The sequence below is a fragment of the Triticum urartu genome, chromosome 1A (assembly GCF_056163025.1).
Source record: "Triticum urartu cultivar PI428250 chromosome 1A, HENAU_Tu73, whole genome shotgun sequence".
Classification (NCBI taxonomy): Eukaryota; Viridiplantae; Streptophyta; class Magnoliopsida; order Poales; family Poaceae; genus Triticum; species Triticum urartu.
The window spans coordinates 7,010,068-7,024,923 of NC_141873.1; the positions used below are offsets into that span (position 1 = coordinate 7,010,068).

General features: G+C 42.9%; 1 protein-coding gene and 1 pseudogene across 1 annotated transcript; both read left to right on the plus strand.

Annotated features, from left to right (window-relative positions):
* The first annotated feature begins 5,697 nt into the window (after positions 1 to 5,697).
* On the plus strand, positions 5,698 to 7,066 carry LOC125527030 (uncharacterized). Its single transcript, XM_048691609.2, has one exon. It carries the CDS (start codon positions 5,788 to 5,790, stop codon positions 6,904 to 6,906), a length of 1,119 nt encoding a protein of 372 aa, XP_048547566.2. The 5' UTR covers positions 5,698 to 5,787; the 3' UTR covers positions 6,907 to 7,066.
* Positions 7,067 to 11,657: 4,591 nt separating this feature from the next.
* On the plus strand, positions 11,658 to 13,092 carry LOC147988213 (protein FAR1-RELATED SEQUENCE 5-like; annotated as a pseudogene).
* The last annotated feature ends 1,764 nt before the right edge of the window (positions 13,093 to 14,856 follow it).

Consider the following 14,856-nt stretch of genomic DNA (forward strand, 5'->3'; position numbering starts at 1 on the left):
GGGTGATAAGGTTTTTGGGGAGCGCTCAGCGCGACTACTGGCTGCTTCATCACGGGCGATCCGGTCGCCGACGACTTCTTCCCCGACGTCCACGATCTCCTCGACGACATGGCAGGCGAGGACACCGACTCCAAGTCAAGCACTTCCAGTGCTGCTGTCCCGTACGTGTTCTTGCTCTTTCTGTTAGATGTCATAACAGAGTTCTTTGCTCTACTTTCCGTCCTACATGTGTTAGGTTCTACTTCATATATGCAACTTCATCTAGTGTCTGTTCTAGATGTGTTTAGTTCAAGTTCATATATGCAGATGCTCTTTACATTCTCTCTGTCCAAACACATGACTTGTTTTATCTCTACTATATTAGTCATGCTTTATCTAGTATTTCTGTTAATAAAATCATTCGGTAAATTGCTCATATTTCCAACAATCCAAAAACCTTATTATAGGCAATTTACCCCGAGTGGTTTTGCTGCTTCCATGAGACCTCCTATGTTTGAGGGTATCCACTATAAAAGGTGACTATATTCGGACATCGGAAAGGTTCCGAGTGATTCGGGTATTTTTCGGAGTACCGGGTAGTTACGGGAGAAGCAATGGGCCTTGATGGGCTTTAGTGGGAAGAGGAGAAAGGGCCAAGGGGCTGCTGCGCCCCCCTCCCCTCTAGTCCGAATTGGACTAGGGAAAAGGGGGCTGGCCACCTCTCCTTCTCCTCCACTTCCTTCTCCCTTCCTCCCCTCTTGGTGGACTCCTACTAGGACTTGAGTCCTAGTAGGACTCCACATCCTGGCCGCACCTAGCCTTGGCCGGCCTCCTCCTCCTCCATCCTTTATATACTGAGGAAAGGGGCACCCTATGAACAGAAGTTGATCCAGGTGATCATATTCTTAGCCGTGTGCGGTGCCCCCTTCCACCATAGTCCTCGATAATATTGTAGCGGAGTTTAGGCGAAGCCCTGCTGCAGTAGTACATCAAGATCGTCACCACGCCGTCGTGCTGACGGAACTCTTTCCCGACACTTTGCTGGATCGGAGTCCGGGGATCGTCATCGAGCTGAACGTGTGCTAAAACTCGGAGGTGCCGTAGTTTCGGTGCTTGATCGGTCGGGCCGTGAAGACGTACGACTACATCAACCAAACGCTTCCGTTGTCGATCTACAAAGGGTACGTAGATCACACTCTCCTCTCGTTGCTATGCATCACCATGATCTTGCGCGTGCGTAGGAATTTTTTTGAAATTACTACGTTCCCCAACACATACTGCTACAGTAAGAAGAGTGAGACCTCTTTATAAGGGCTGCTCTACCACTTGCTATTGGGAGCTTGGGAATAGGAGTTGTACACGCGCGCTCCTCCTCCTCCGCCGCCCGCCTCGCCTCGTCACGACGCGCTCTGCGGGTTGCGGGAATGAGCCGAGCCGAAGCTTATTTTTGCCGCTCAGGAATGGTTAATTAATTGTTAATTAATTAACGAGTCGCTTACATAAGCGCCACTGTCCGAGACTTTGGACCATGGGCTGTTCGCGGACTCGGTCGTGGGCCTGGCTCAGGCCCATCTACCTGACGGCCTATATAAGAAGGCACTGGCCAGTGGAGTGAACCCTAACTCAGTTCACTCACTCCCTCTCGTACAACCCTAGCCGTCAGCTACTGTTCCTCTCTCTGTGCTGCTTCTGGCGATCTCATCCCGATGACCGCGTGCACAGTTGGTCGGGAGAGCAGGTGCCTCCAGAACCCTGTCATTCGAGATCCTGCCCGGGAGAACGGCAATAAGATTTTTGGGGAGCGTCTCGACGCGACTGCTCCCGATCCGTCCCCAACTTCGTCCGCCTCTACTTCCACTACTTTCCCTGCATCGACACCATGGCCGACGACGCCGCCTCCAAGAAGAAGGCCACGGACGACGCCGAGGCTGCTGCTGCCACCGCCGCGTTGGCCTGGCCAACCGGAGGGTATGATCTGTTCATCCCTCATTTACTCGTACTTATGCTAGCCGTATATGTGCTGCTCATAGATGGTTCGATTCTATGTTCTATACGTGCTAGTATGGTTAGGTATCGCTATGAGATGCGTACCTTTTATGCCATGCTTACTGTTTACTCGTGGATAAGTCTAATCGGAAAAGTGCTAATATTTTCAACAGAACCAACACGGATAGCATCCCTCTGATTCCCCTGTATCTTGTAGAGCTGCTTTGACACAAGGGAAAGAGAATTGAGATCACTTGTCCTGGTGATCCTCTTGAGAATCTCAGTCGGCAGAGCCTCCGGTAGGTCCTCCATCGAACACTTCAGCTGTACCAATCATCAGGAAATATATATCAAGGTTCAGAAAAACAACCGAAAGAGCTGGACTCAAACTTCTATGATATGATATCAGAATAATGCATGCATGTGAAGATAGATGGAGATCACAATGGCAGACAGACACTCATTACGAAGAATTCCAACTACTGATGAACTTTGAGCACTCTCTGCTGTATGTCCAAAACTTAATTAGGAAGAAAAAATGACGCTCCAGGCAGGCCACATCATTAAATTAAACTAGCTACTACCATGATTAAGTAGAAAAGCCTGAATAATGAGCTACAATTGAAGCAAGCAATTCTGCAAGAAGAATTACTACTAATTGCAGAATCTGAACATGAAAACCAGAGAATTTATGCAAATTAGTATGTACTTACAGGTCTTGGTTGGGCAAGAAAGAAACTAGGGAAATCAATAATTTTGCCACAACAGGATGAGTTCACAGGGCCAATTTTTTTCTTTTTGTATTGTTTGGATTACTGAGTTCACAGGGCCAATCTAATACCTGTTCAACTAGAAATACTACTCCCTCCGTCCTGAAATTATTGTCGCAGTGACATTTTTACAGAAAACCCCTTGCCAAACTCCCGACACAACCCGCGCTCCTCGTCGTCTCCAATCGACAAAACGTCGCTCCCCGACACAGGCGCATGGACATTCAGTTTGAAATGACCGAAATTTCTGTCTGGCAAGTGAACTTTAGTAGTCTGAATTCAGTTAGCATTCTAATCCAAAACATCTAATGAGTGAACTGTTTTGTGATGTTCCTGTTTTGCACACACCCGAGAATGATTTTAATTTTTCTGGAGATGTTGAACCGCAGCAGTGTGGAGTAGTAGTATTTTCTGCAACCCTAGCCAAAAAGCTTACTTTCTACTACTACCTAGGAGAATGGCTTTCCAACATTATATAATAACTAAGCTTATGGATGGATGATACTACCGGATTGGTTTCCCCTATCAATCAAGAACAAGAAAGTGAATCAGAAAAGAAAAGAAAAAGCGTCTACATGTCGAATCGGGGAGGGAGGGGTCTCTCAGGAGAGGAGAGGAGAATCGAAAAACGGCCGGCCGGGAGACCGTAGCCGCCGCCGCCGCTCGGCCTCGCTCGGAGATGGCGGAGGAGGAAGAGAGCAGAGCAGAGTGTAAACCCTAGAACTAGCCTCGCTCATCTCTGTAATTTCCAGCGGAGGGAGCGGAGGAAGATGTGGGCCTCACTCACATGGGCTTTCCACACCCGGAATGGGCTGCAGGCCGACGAGAGGTATTTTTCGGCCTTCTACACATTTTTATTCTTGATAAACACAGAAATTTAAAAGTAAGAAAAGTATATAGAATGTTTTTTTTTTGCGAGGAAGGAATATAGAATGTTCATAGAATCATTTCAGTAAATGAGCAAAATTTTAAGGCATTGTAAAATATGCCCATGTCCACAAGAACAATTTTTCATCTAGTACGTATTAAAATGTCTAGCAGCTTTTTTTAAAGTTCATGTGTGCAAAAAGAAATGTGCATGTGCAACGAAAGATGTTTGCATATCAAAATAAAATAAATGTTTGTCTTAATGAAAAAGTGGGCACGCATATTTTCATAAGTCTTCCTGTATGTAAAAATAAATGCGCATGTACGTCAGTAGGAATTACCTCATATTCCGGAAGGATTCTTACATGTGAAGAAAATATTCATATATGTTTTGAAAAAACACATAAGCACAACTGTGCTTCACCATGAAGTGCAACTATGCTTTTCACTCATGAAGCACACATGTGCTTCATGCAAGAAGGAAAATATGCTTCACGTGGAAAGCACACACTCCTCCCATACGTACTGATTAAGGGAAAGGGTTCAGAAGCGCTTGAATAAGGGGGATTAGGATCCGAGAGCTTACTAAGAAATAATGCCGGTGGTTGTCTTCGACGGCATAGCAAATCCAGATGGTGGGGAGGGGTGGGGTGGCAGCTCTGCGTGCGGTATGTTGGCCTTGAGGGACAATGTAGGCAGAGAAATAATGCCGGTGCCGTGGCGGATGTGCACCGCCGCTGGCCACTGGTAGGCGTAGGAATCAGATCCGTCGATGCAAGCAAGCTGCAGCCATGGCTGTGGCTGCTCCGTGGGGAAGGTGCTCGAGGCTGTGCGTGGTCGGCCATTGACAAAATATAAAGAGAATATACCCCACTTGTCATAAGTTGCCTCGGCCCCACAAGTCAGGATCTTACCGCGTCAGCACTGTGGGGAGAGAGTGGCATTACCCCACCTGCCAGGGTATCAAGCGGCCCCACATGTCATAAGTTGCGTCGCTCCCACATGCCAGGATTCTACTGCGTCACCACTATGGTGAGAGAGAGTGGAGCGACCCCACCTGTCAGGATATTACGCGACCCCACTAGTCATAAGTTGCCTCAACCCCTACCGCGACACCCACTGTGGTGAGAGAGAGAGAGAGAGTAGAGCAACCCCACTAGTCAGGAGGTAACGATCAAAGACTTTGACCGGATGGAAATGCTCCGCTGGGGCTTTTTGTGAGCACCTGGTGGAGTAGGGAGGGCAAAAGTGAGCAACGTTAGTTGCCAGGGGAAAAACTGAGCAAAACGAACCAACCAAGGGCATAGAAATAGAAAACCCTTTTATTTAACAGATGACTACAATGAAAGTAGCCAATAAAGAGATGATAGGGATGAGGAAGACTGTGAGGATTGAAAGATATAGATGTATGCAGTATCTTACTATTTATCAGACATGTAGAGCTTCACATTATAGTATTCTCAGTTCGTTTTGCTTATCTTTCCAGTCTACTTTTGTTTTAGTTGCATCAAAATTGCTAGGTGATTTTCATGTACACAAAGCATGCAAGACAAGATGGTGTATCTTAGAGAAAAAGTCCACGTTATAACTTATAACCCTCAACTTGCTACTTGGTTTATCTGGTTATTTGATGAGTCATGTTTGGTTATCTGTCTTAGAATCATATTGGGCAAAAAACATAAAGTTACTTTTGGAAAGAAAGTTTCTAGAACAATCTTCACAATAATAGTGTAATCCATCATAATGACGCACGCAAGCTTACGAACTTAATTCCACTCAAGCTATGTCCATATGGATAAGCCTAACATCATGTAGAGCTTCACAAACTAAATTTCAAAAAGGGACAAAATTTAGATAAATGTTTGCAGTGTAAAGTGAAGAAGATGAGTCATTGGTCGTTATCCAACATTCTTTATAATCAGATGATATGTGCAACAAAAAGCAACTATCATGAAAATCCAAAATCTCGCTAGTAAGTAGTGCCACCAAACACAACATACCAAATGATTAGTTGGATAAGCATTGGTGCACTTTTTCAAAAAGCGGATGCAAAGATGAAAAGAAACCATGCCATGACAACTATAAATACACATACACCATCAAGGCCACCTTCCATCATCCAAACTTCACGCACCTAGACCACAAACATCAAAGACAAGCAAGCAGTAGTAAATAGAAATTCAACATGAAGACCCTCCTCATCTTTGTCCTCCTTGGCATGGTGATGAACATCGCCACTGCCGCTAGGCAGCTAAACCCTAGCAACAAAGAGTTACAGTCACCCCAACAATCATTTTTCCATCAACAACAACCATTTCCAACACAACAATCATATTCGCAGCAGCCATATCCACAACAACCATATCCACCACAACAACCATATTCATCGCAACAACCATTTCCCACAATCCAACAACAATTCTCTCAGCAACCACAACAACCATTTCCCCAGCCCCAACAACCGATCCCCCTACAACCACAACAACCATTTCCCCAGCAACCCCAACAACCACAACAACCTTTTCCACAGCCCCAACAACCATTTCCCTGGCAACCACAACAACCATTCCCTCTACAATCACAACAACCATTTCCCCAGCCGCAACTACCATTCCCCCAACAACCAGAACAAATAATTCCCCAGCAATCCCAACAACCATTCCCCCTGCAACCGCAAAAACCATTTCCCCAGCCCCAACAACCATTCCCCCACCAACCCCAACAACAATTTCCCCAGCCCCAACAACCAACCCCCCTGCAACCACAACAACCATTCCCCCAACAACCACAACAACCTTTTCCCCAGCCCCAGCAACAGTTCCCCTGGCAACCACAACAACCATTTCCCCAACCCCAACAACCAATTCCCCAGCAACCACAACAAGTATTTCCTCTGCAACCGCAACAACCATTCCCCCAACAACTGCAACAACCATTCCCGCAGCAACCGCAACAACCATTTCCCCAGCCTGAACAACCATTCCCCCAACAATCACAACAACTACTCCTCCTACAACCATTTCCCCAGCAACCCCAACAATCACAACAATCATTTCCCCAGCCCCAACCCCGACAATCCCAACAACCATCCATCTTGCAACCGCAACAACCATTACCCCAGCAACCCCAACAACCACAACAATCATTTATCCAGCCCCAACAACCATTACCCCAGCAAGCAGAACAAATAATTTCCCAGCAACCCCAACAACCATCCCCCCAGCAACCACACCAACCTCAACAACCTTATCTACAACAACAACAACCATCTGGGAGTAGTGTAACAAGCATTGGTGGCCAATGAAATGAAGACCTGTAATGCAAGATGGATGGATCATCGTTGTTTAGTCAATGAGCGTTCAATGTAACGATGATAAATAAAGTGATGTGCACCATCATGTGTAACCCCGACCTATACTAGTTCAAACATGGGAATAAAAGACAAAGAAAGTTCTTGTCACAAAGACATTGCTAGTAATTTTACATTCATGCCACATTTAAATTTTCATCCCTAACTACAATCTCAGTCTTATGCATTATCTACCTATTTATAAAGTGAAGTCATATGAACCTAACATAACCAGTGGATGTGAAACTTGGTTTAAATTGAAGTAATACAAACTAATGAGTAAATGTAAATTATCTCTTCGGTAGCTAGCCATATGAATTGTGTGACCTTCTTGTATGATATGATTCTAGATTGTACATAAACACAATATTTTTACAACAGTCGAGGTGCATATGAGGCGACATATGGTTAAAGATATGGAGATATGGTGACCGATCTTTGGTCTCGGTGTTATTCTCAGTACCTGCTTTATATGGAAGGGAGGGAGATCATGACGACTTTGTGTTGCATTTTGTAATTATTCAAATAGCCTCTTTAATGGAGGGTTGCTTACATTAGAAAATACTCACTTGCACCTTACCCCATATTGATTTCTTGCAACTAGACAAGATGAAGGGATGATTGAATTTATTCTTTCTAGTTCGCTTGCACATGTAACTTGGGATTAAAGATTATAGTATTACAAGTTACCTGCAGAAATATGATCATGACGAAGATGGTCTGTTTGGTATAACTGGCCAATGGTCGGAAGCATTTATTAAAGGTTGTGCTAGTCACACTCTCATTACATATATTATGGGTGTTGGAGACAAGAATTTTTAAACTCCAACCCTCCTTTATTAATTCATAAGAATGGTCGCACCGTTTACAAGCATTGGGACAATGTCCTCAGGAGCAAACTCTAACCAAAGATTAGGAGGGGAAATATAGCCAATATAGCCCATTCATGTGCAAGATGGAGAGATAGCAAAACATACATGACATATGTTGGTCTATTGTTTTATTCTTTGATAACTCTATTTCCGGTGTTATTGCTTGAGTCTACTTTGCACACCCTCATTGAAAATTGTTTAGATCACGTCTTCAAGCCAAAATACCATATCACTGAACCCCTTTGGGGGAAGGAGTGGTTTGTTCAGTTGTGGGTCCACATGTGGCAAAGAGCAAAGTCAATGCATCTGATTCCATCTTGAGCATCCCCTGCAATAGCCCCTAAAACAATCCCCCAAGGCCAGCTAGGTTCTATCCCCTACTTTTTCATCCCAAAAAAGCCTCCAACTCCAGAAGCAACCTTTTACATCCCTATTTTATTATGACATATGGAGCCCACTCGTCACTGCTCAACTTTTTACCTTTCCCCCCCATCTATCTCCTCACTTGGTGCCATGTGAGGGGAGGGGGGTGTGGCATAGCGGTGTCGAGGTGGTCATGGTATGACCTCACTTGTCTCTGTAATTTCCAGCGGAGGAGCGGAGGAAGATGTGGGCATTCCACACCCAGAATGGCTGTGGGCCGACGAGCGCTATTTTTCGGCCTTCTACACATTTTCTTTCTTGATAAACACAGAGAAATTTAAAAGTAAGAAAAATATATATAATGTTTATATAATCATTTCAGTAAATGAGTAAAATTTAAGGCATTTTAAAATATGTCCATGTCCATGAAACAAAATTTCATCTACTTATTAAAATGTCTAGCAGTTTTTTTAAATGTCCCTGTATACAAAAAAGAAATGTTCATGTGTGTCGCGAAATGTTCACATGTATCAAAATAAAATAAATGTTTGTGTTTATGAAAAACTGGACATGTATTCTCATAAATGCACTTGTATGTAAAAATAAATGCTCATGTACATCCATAAGAGTATTTTCGGAAGGATTCTAACATGTGATGGAAATGTTGATAGTGTATCTTAAAGAGATGGTCATGCTTTGCCACGTGTTCAAAAAGAAGTGCTCATGTATCTCATTCTAATACTCATTATTTACCTAGGAAAATAATAACAAGAAAACTAAACAAAATATATAAAGGGTGAAAAACAGAAGTTAAGATGAGTAAAAGAGAATAGGAATATAGAAATAAAAATAATGAAAGAATAAGGAAATTAATAAGACAATCATTGATTGCGCCATGACCCGTGCGTTGCTGAAATGACCCATTTATCGCATAGAGAAGGAAAATACGTGTTTTAAACCAGTTAAGGATTTTGTTTCAATAGTGCAGAAAATGCCTACTAGCGACGTTCGTAAAACACAGTCATTGGCGTTGCAGGCCGGCGCCGCTAGTATGACGCCTTTGGTATGGTGTCACCAGTTGCGGTGGCCGCCAACGCCGCTAGTAGAAAAACGTTAGTGGCATCACGCCCAAACGTCATTGATAACTAAATGCAAGAGATACATTCCAAGTTAGTGGCGTTGCCCACCGTACTTGCGTTTAGTAAATAATATACTACTGACATGACACTTTTCGACCATGCCATTAGTAAATTTTGACAGTATTAAGAAAATACTGCACCAACAACTTTTTCTCTAATTAATCTATATCTTACATTCTTAAGAAGTTGGTCCCAATTCTCTCAACATGCAAAGTGTCCACCTCAACGTCCCACTAAGCAATGCATTGAAGTGTTCTCTCCCGCTAAGCCATGCAAAATCTGCCACATAAGCGAGTTATGCATTTACAATTATTTTTGCATTAGTCTATGCATGTCACACTACCACATCATATATTCATGTTAGTCATCCTTCACATTTTGGTTTGAAATGACATTTTAACGGTATTTCAAAAGTTTTTATTCTATATTTTTAGACACTTTCTTTTATTGATTTTCAAGCTTATACTTTCTTTTCCATTAGCTTTAGTTATTATTGTCAACTACTTACACATTTTTTAACAAAGTTACCGCAGCAATGCGCGGGGAGAGAGTCATCCTCACTACTCCATTAGATTTAGTTATTATTGTCAACTGCTTTCTTTTTTGACATGCTCTGTAGATGTAAAATGTTATTGTTGTTATGCATGTTTGTTGCTTAAAAAAGGAAGGGGAAACATCAAGCAGTGGTAAAATTGATGAAGTATCCCCATTTAAAAATGGTAATTATCAAATAAACTAAAATTGTCAGGCTTGTATATACCCACTGATGAAGTGTCCCCATCTAACAATGGTATACATCAAACAATAACATCGGTAATCCAACCACAATGTTCATAGATTGTACACACCATCTACGAAAATAAATTGAAGAAAAACATACAAAAAGAAATATGAGGACTAAACAAATGTATGACATATGTTCTCACACAATGTTATTAATTGGCAACATTCTTATAACAAACACATACGGAATACATATAAAAAAAGAGGTGGGGAGAAGACCACCGAGGGGATGCCAGGGTAGACGAAGACACCGAGGTGGAGGAGGAGGACTCCGGGTAGAGGGCAGTGCCTCGTAATGGTTGGTGCTCGGTGTCTGGTCAGATCTAGGTCTTGTTCAGCATCGGGACATGAGGGAGTCAACATTTTGGGACACGCAAGGCTTCGACATCCAATTCGAGGTGGGATGGGGGCTCATGGACGGTGGCCTCGCCTAGGAGCGGAGCCAAGGTGGTGTGTGGATCAGAGGTGACATCGCCGATGTGGGAACATCGCCAAGAAGGCAAGAGGTGGACTCCGCGGGTGACCGGTGCGTAGGGAGGCAAACGGTTGGGGAGGCTACCGACGGAAAGGCGACATTGGGTTGTGCCTATTCATTAGTCGGTAGTCGTGGTGATTGCAAGGATTAGGAGCGGTTCGCTAAGCATGCATGTTTTGTTTGCAGTGAAGAAGCGAGCGATTATATGAGATAATTACGGGAATAATAACTATGGACAATAATTGAGGGACATTAGGGCATGTAGAATGGTGCTATCTTAGGAGTGTCACGTAGGGTAAGTGATGAGGTGGAGGACTAAGAAAATATATGTGCCTTCTTTTAATTAAGAGATGATGTGTTATCACAACATGTCTCACCTCGTTTTTAGAAGAATAACTGGTTATTGAAGATACGGCTAAGACATAATCCATTGTACACATATTTTTATTGTTATCTCTAAATTATGTGGAAGATTTAAGATAAGACTGTCTTATCAACCAATATAAATGGCTTGTAATTGCAGGACATTAGGTGCTAAATATGCCGAGCACATCATACATCATTAGAACAATGTTGAATGATAGATTAAGGCCCCTTGATTATGAAAATTGTTTGGATTCATTCAACTCACTCTTTTGTAAGCAGGGGACCTAAACCGTTTTACATTTGTTTACAGATGTAGTACTATTTATCTCTCAATTAGAGCAGCTCAAGCTGGAAGCAATAAGGACAGGCGTGTGGCAGCCAGTAGGAGCGACGTGGATTGAACCAACCCCGGGGTTCAAGATGAAGGTCAACGTGGAGGCCGCATTGTCCAACAGCTCATGTTTGGTTTAAGAAAATTTGTGTGTAGTCGTGAAGAGGTTCGTGAAGAGAAGCACATGAAGAGGAAAATGGAAGATAGAAAGAGGAGGCCATGGAGTATAACTCATGTAGGGTGTAAAGCTAAATTGGTGATTGCACGACAGGAGGAAACATGTCAGTGGTTTGTGAAGGATTTCATCAATGAACACAACCATCCTCTAGCCCCACGGGATCTGTCGTGTCTTTTGTGTTCACACAGAAGAATTAGCGATGAGCAGAAAGCGGACATTGCAGACATGGAAAAATCAGTGATCAGGAAACACCATATTATGGATATTTTGTGCATGCAATACAGTGGATATGACGAGGTTGGATGCACGATGAGGGACATTTACAATTTCTGCCATGCTAACAAGCAGGAATCAATCGCTTCCGGGGATGCTCAAACGGTGGTCAATCACGTGGTGGCGCGGCGAGAGCGAGATTCAGATTTTTCTTCTTCAGGTACTTGGTTGATGAAGCTGGCCATCTGAAGGGATTGTTCTGGTGTGATAGTCAATCCCGACTTGACTACGAGGCTTTTGGAGATGTTATTGTTTTTGATAGCACATACAAAACCAATAAGTACAATCTGCCATTTGTGTCGTTTGTCTTGTTGAATCACCACCGTGACACTATTATTTTTGCATGTGGTATCATTTCACATGAAACAAGCCAGACATACGAGTGGATGTTACGGACCTTTTTTGATGTTATGGGATAGAATCATCCTATATCTGTGATCATGGATAGGGACCTTGCAATGCAGAGAGTAATCAGGGTGGTGTGGCCTGACTCAAACCATAGGCTCTGTATATGGCACATTCAACAGAACATTGTACGTCATCTGCATGATGACACGATAAAGGAAGAATTCAGATCTTTCATATATGATATATCTTCCATTGAAGAGCATGAGAGAAAATGGTTACAATTCTTACAACGGAATAAAGTAACAAGTGAGGAGTCCTGGCTGCATCGGATGTATAAGATGAGAAAACTGTGGTGTGCTCCATATCTTGAGAGGCATTGTTTCCTAGGATTGAGTAGCAATCAGTAGAGTGAGAGTTTAAACTCGGTGTTACATACGCATCTTGAGGCTAAGATGACGTTGTTTCAAATGCTAGAGCACTACTATGAGCGTTGCCTTGTGTCGCGACGCTTGAACGAGGCTCTCCAAGACATCGAGGCCTTGCAGTCCATTCCGTTCACAGAGGAAAATGCTTCAAGTCTTGAGAAATACGCCGCAAAAGTTTTCACTCCTGCTGTGTTTAAGTTGGTCTTATGGAGCATAAATGTTGTAAGAAAATGTGAGATCAGAGAGGTACTTGATGCAGCAGAAGTTACCACATACGTTGTGTCTAAGAGGGAAAGAATGGATAAAAAGATTGAAGTGCGCACGGAGTCGAAGGAAGGTCTGCTTCACAGGATCAGTTTTTCTTGCCGCAAATTGGAATGCGTAGGCACACCATGTTCCCACATATTTTACATATTGAGAATTTTACAAGAAGAAACACTGTCCAGGTGTTGTGTTTCCACTAGGTGGACAATGAGTGCAAAATGTGCATTCGCACCAACCAGAAAGACCGAAATGTATGAATACTCTGCAACCCTGCAAAGGTACCGTAAGTTAAGGAATTTTAGTCATGCATCATCTACTTTTTAAAATGCGTAGCAACTTTTTAAAATGTTCATGTGTGATGAAAAATGTTCACATGTATCAAAATAAAATAAATGTTTGCCTTTATGAAAAAGTGGGCATGTATATTTTCATAAATGCTCTTGTATTTAAAAATAAATGCTCATGTAGATCCATAAGAGTATTTCGGAAGGATTCTCACATGTGAAGGAAATGTTCATATATCTTAAAGAGATGCTCATGCTTCGGCACGTGTTAAAAATTAAGTGCTCATGTATCTCATACAAATACTCATTATTTACCTAGGAAAATAATAACATGAAAACTAAACAGAAAATATAAAGGATGAAAAAAAAAGTGAAGATGAGTATAAGAGAATAGGAATCTAGAAATAAAAATAATAAAATAATAAGGAAAAAATAACACAGTCATAGTTATCGCCCCCCCCCCCCCCCCAGTTGCTGAAATGACCCATATATCACATAGAGAAGGAAAATGGATTAGGAGCGGTTCACTGAGCATACATGTTTTGTGTGCAGTGGAGAAACGAGCGATTATATGAACAGTAATTGCGGGATATTAGGGCGTGTAGAATAATGGTGCTATCTTAGGAGTGTCACATAAGATAAGTGGTGATGTGAAGGAAAGAGAAACAAGGAAAACAGATTTGCCTTCTCTTAATTAAGAGATGATCCTTGCACAATATGTCTCAGCACGTTTTTAGGAGAATAGCTAGTTTTTGGAGATAAGTCTAAGAGATAATTCATTGTACATTTTTTGTTGTTATCTCTAAATTACGTAGAAGATTTAAGATCAAACTGTCTTATCAACCAATGTAAATGGCTTGTAATTGCGGGACATTATGTGCTAAACGTGTTGAGCACATCATACATCATTCGAACAATGTTGAACGATAGATTAAGTCCTCTTGATGATGAAAATTGTTTGGATTCATTCAACTCTCTCTTCTGTAAGCAGTGGACCTAAACTGTTTTACATTTGTTTACGGATGTAATACTATTTATCTCTCAACTAGAGCAGCTCAAGCTGGAAGCAATAAGGACAGGCGTGTGGCAGCCGGTAGGAGCGACGTGGATTGAACCAACCCCGGGGTTCAAGATGAAGGTCAACGTGGACGCCGCATTGTCCAACAACTCATGTTTGGTGAGCAGTTGCCCCAATGGCATCCAGGGTGCAACGATGCATGGGCACATCGATCATCCAGGAAATTAAAGCGAGGGCAGGAGATGCAAATCATACTGAGTATATATGTATATTCCACGTGATGGCGTTTGTATGAATCATAGTGTACTGTATGTAGCCTAAATACACGCATGCATATACGCACGCCTTCCCTTCGCTTGATCACCACATTTGCACATACATACACACAAATACATAAATACTTCACATGTAGAAAGCAACCACAACACATACCGACGTCGCCCCGCCGACATTTCAGAGCTAAGTAGCGTCAGTCATGGAGGGAGCCGGCCCGCATGCAGAAAGGAAAGTGACAAGTGCAACCATCGGTGTTGCAGAAAACATTGAAGCATGTTTCACTACAATAGCTGGCTCCTAGAAGTGTTTCCAGGATGAAGTGTTCCATTGCTATCGCTAGCGTCATCTCCTCCAGAGCCCGCGGCGAGCGGGCCATGGCCATCGGAGCTGCCACGAGCAGCTGCAGAACCACCAACATCGACATCACACCCAGTGCCGCCTTCTTGTTGGCACTCGCCATCTCCCGTGGCCCTCTCTCTTTGTAAGTGTGTGTGTTTGGTTGGTATTAGT

Excerpts from the sequence above, each read along its gene's own strand:
- LOC125527030 (XM_048691609.2), top strand. The coding sequence starts at position 5,788 with ATGAAGACCCTCCTCATCTTTGTCCTCCTTGGCATGGTGATGAACATC.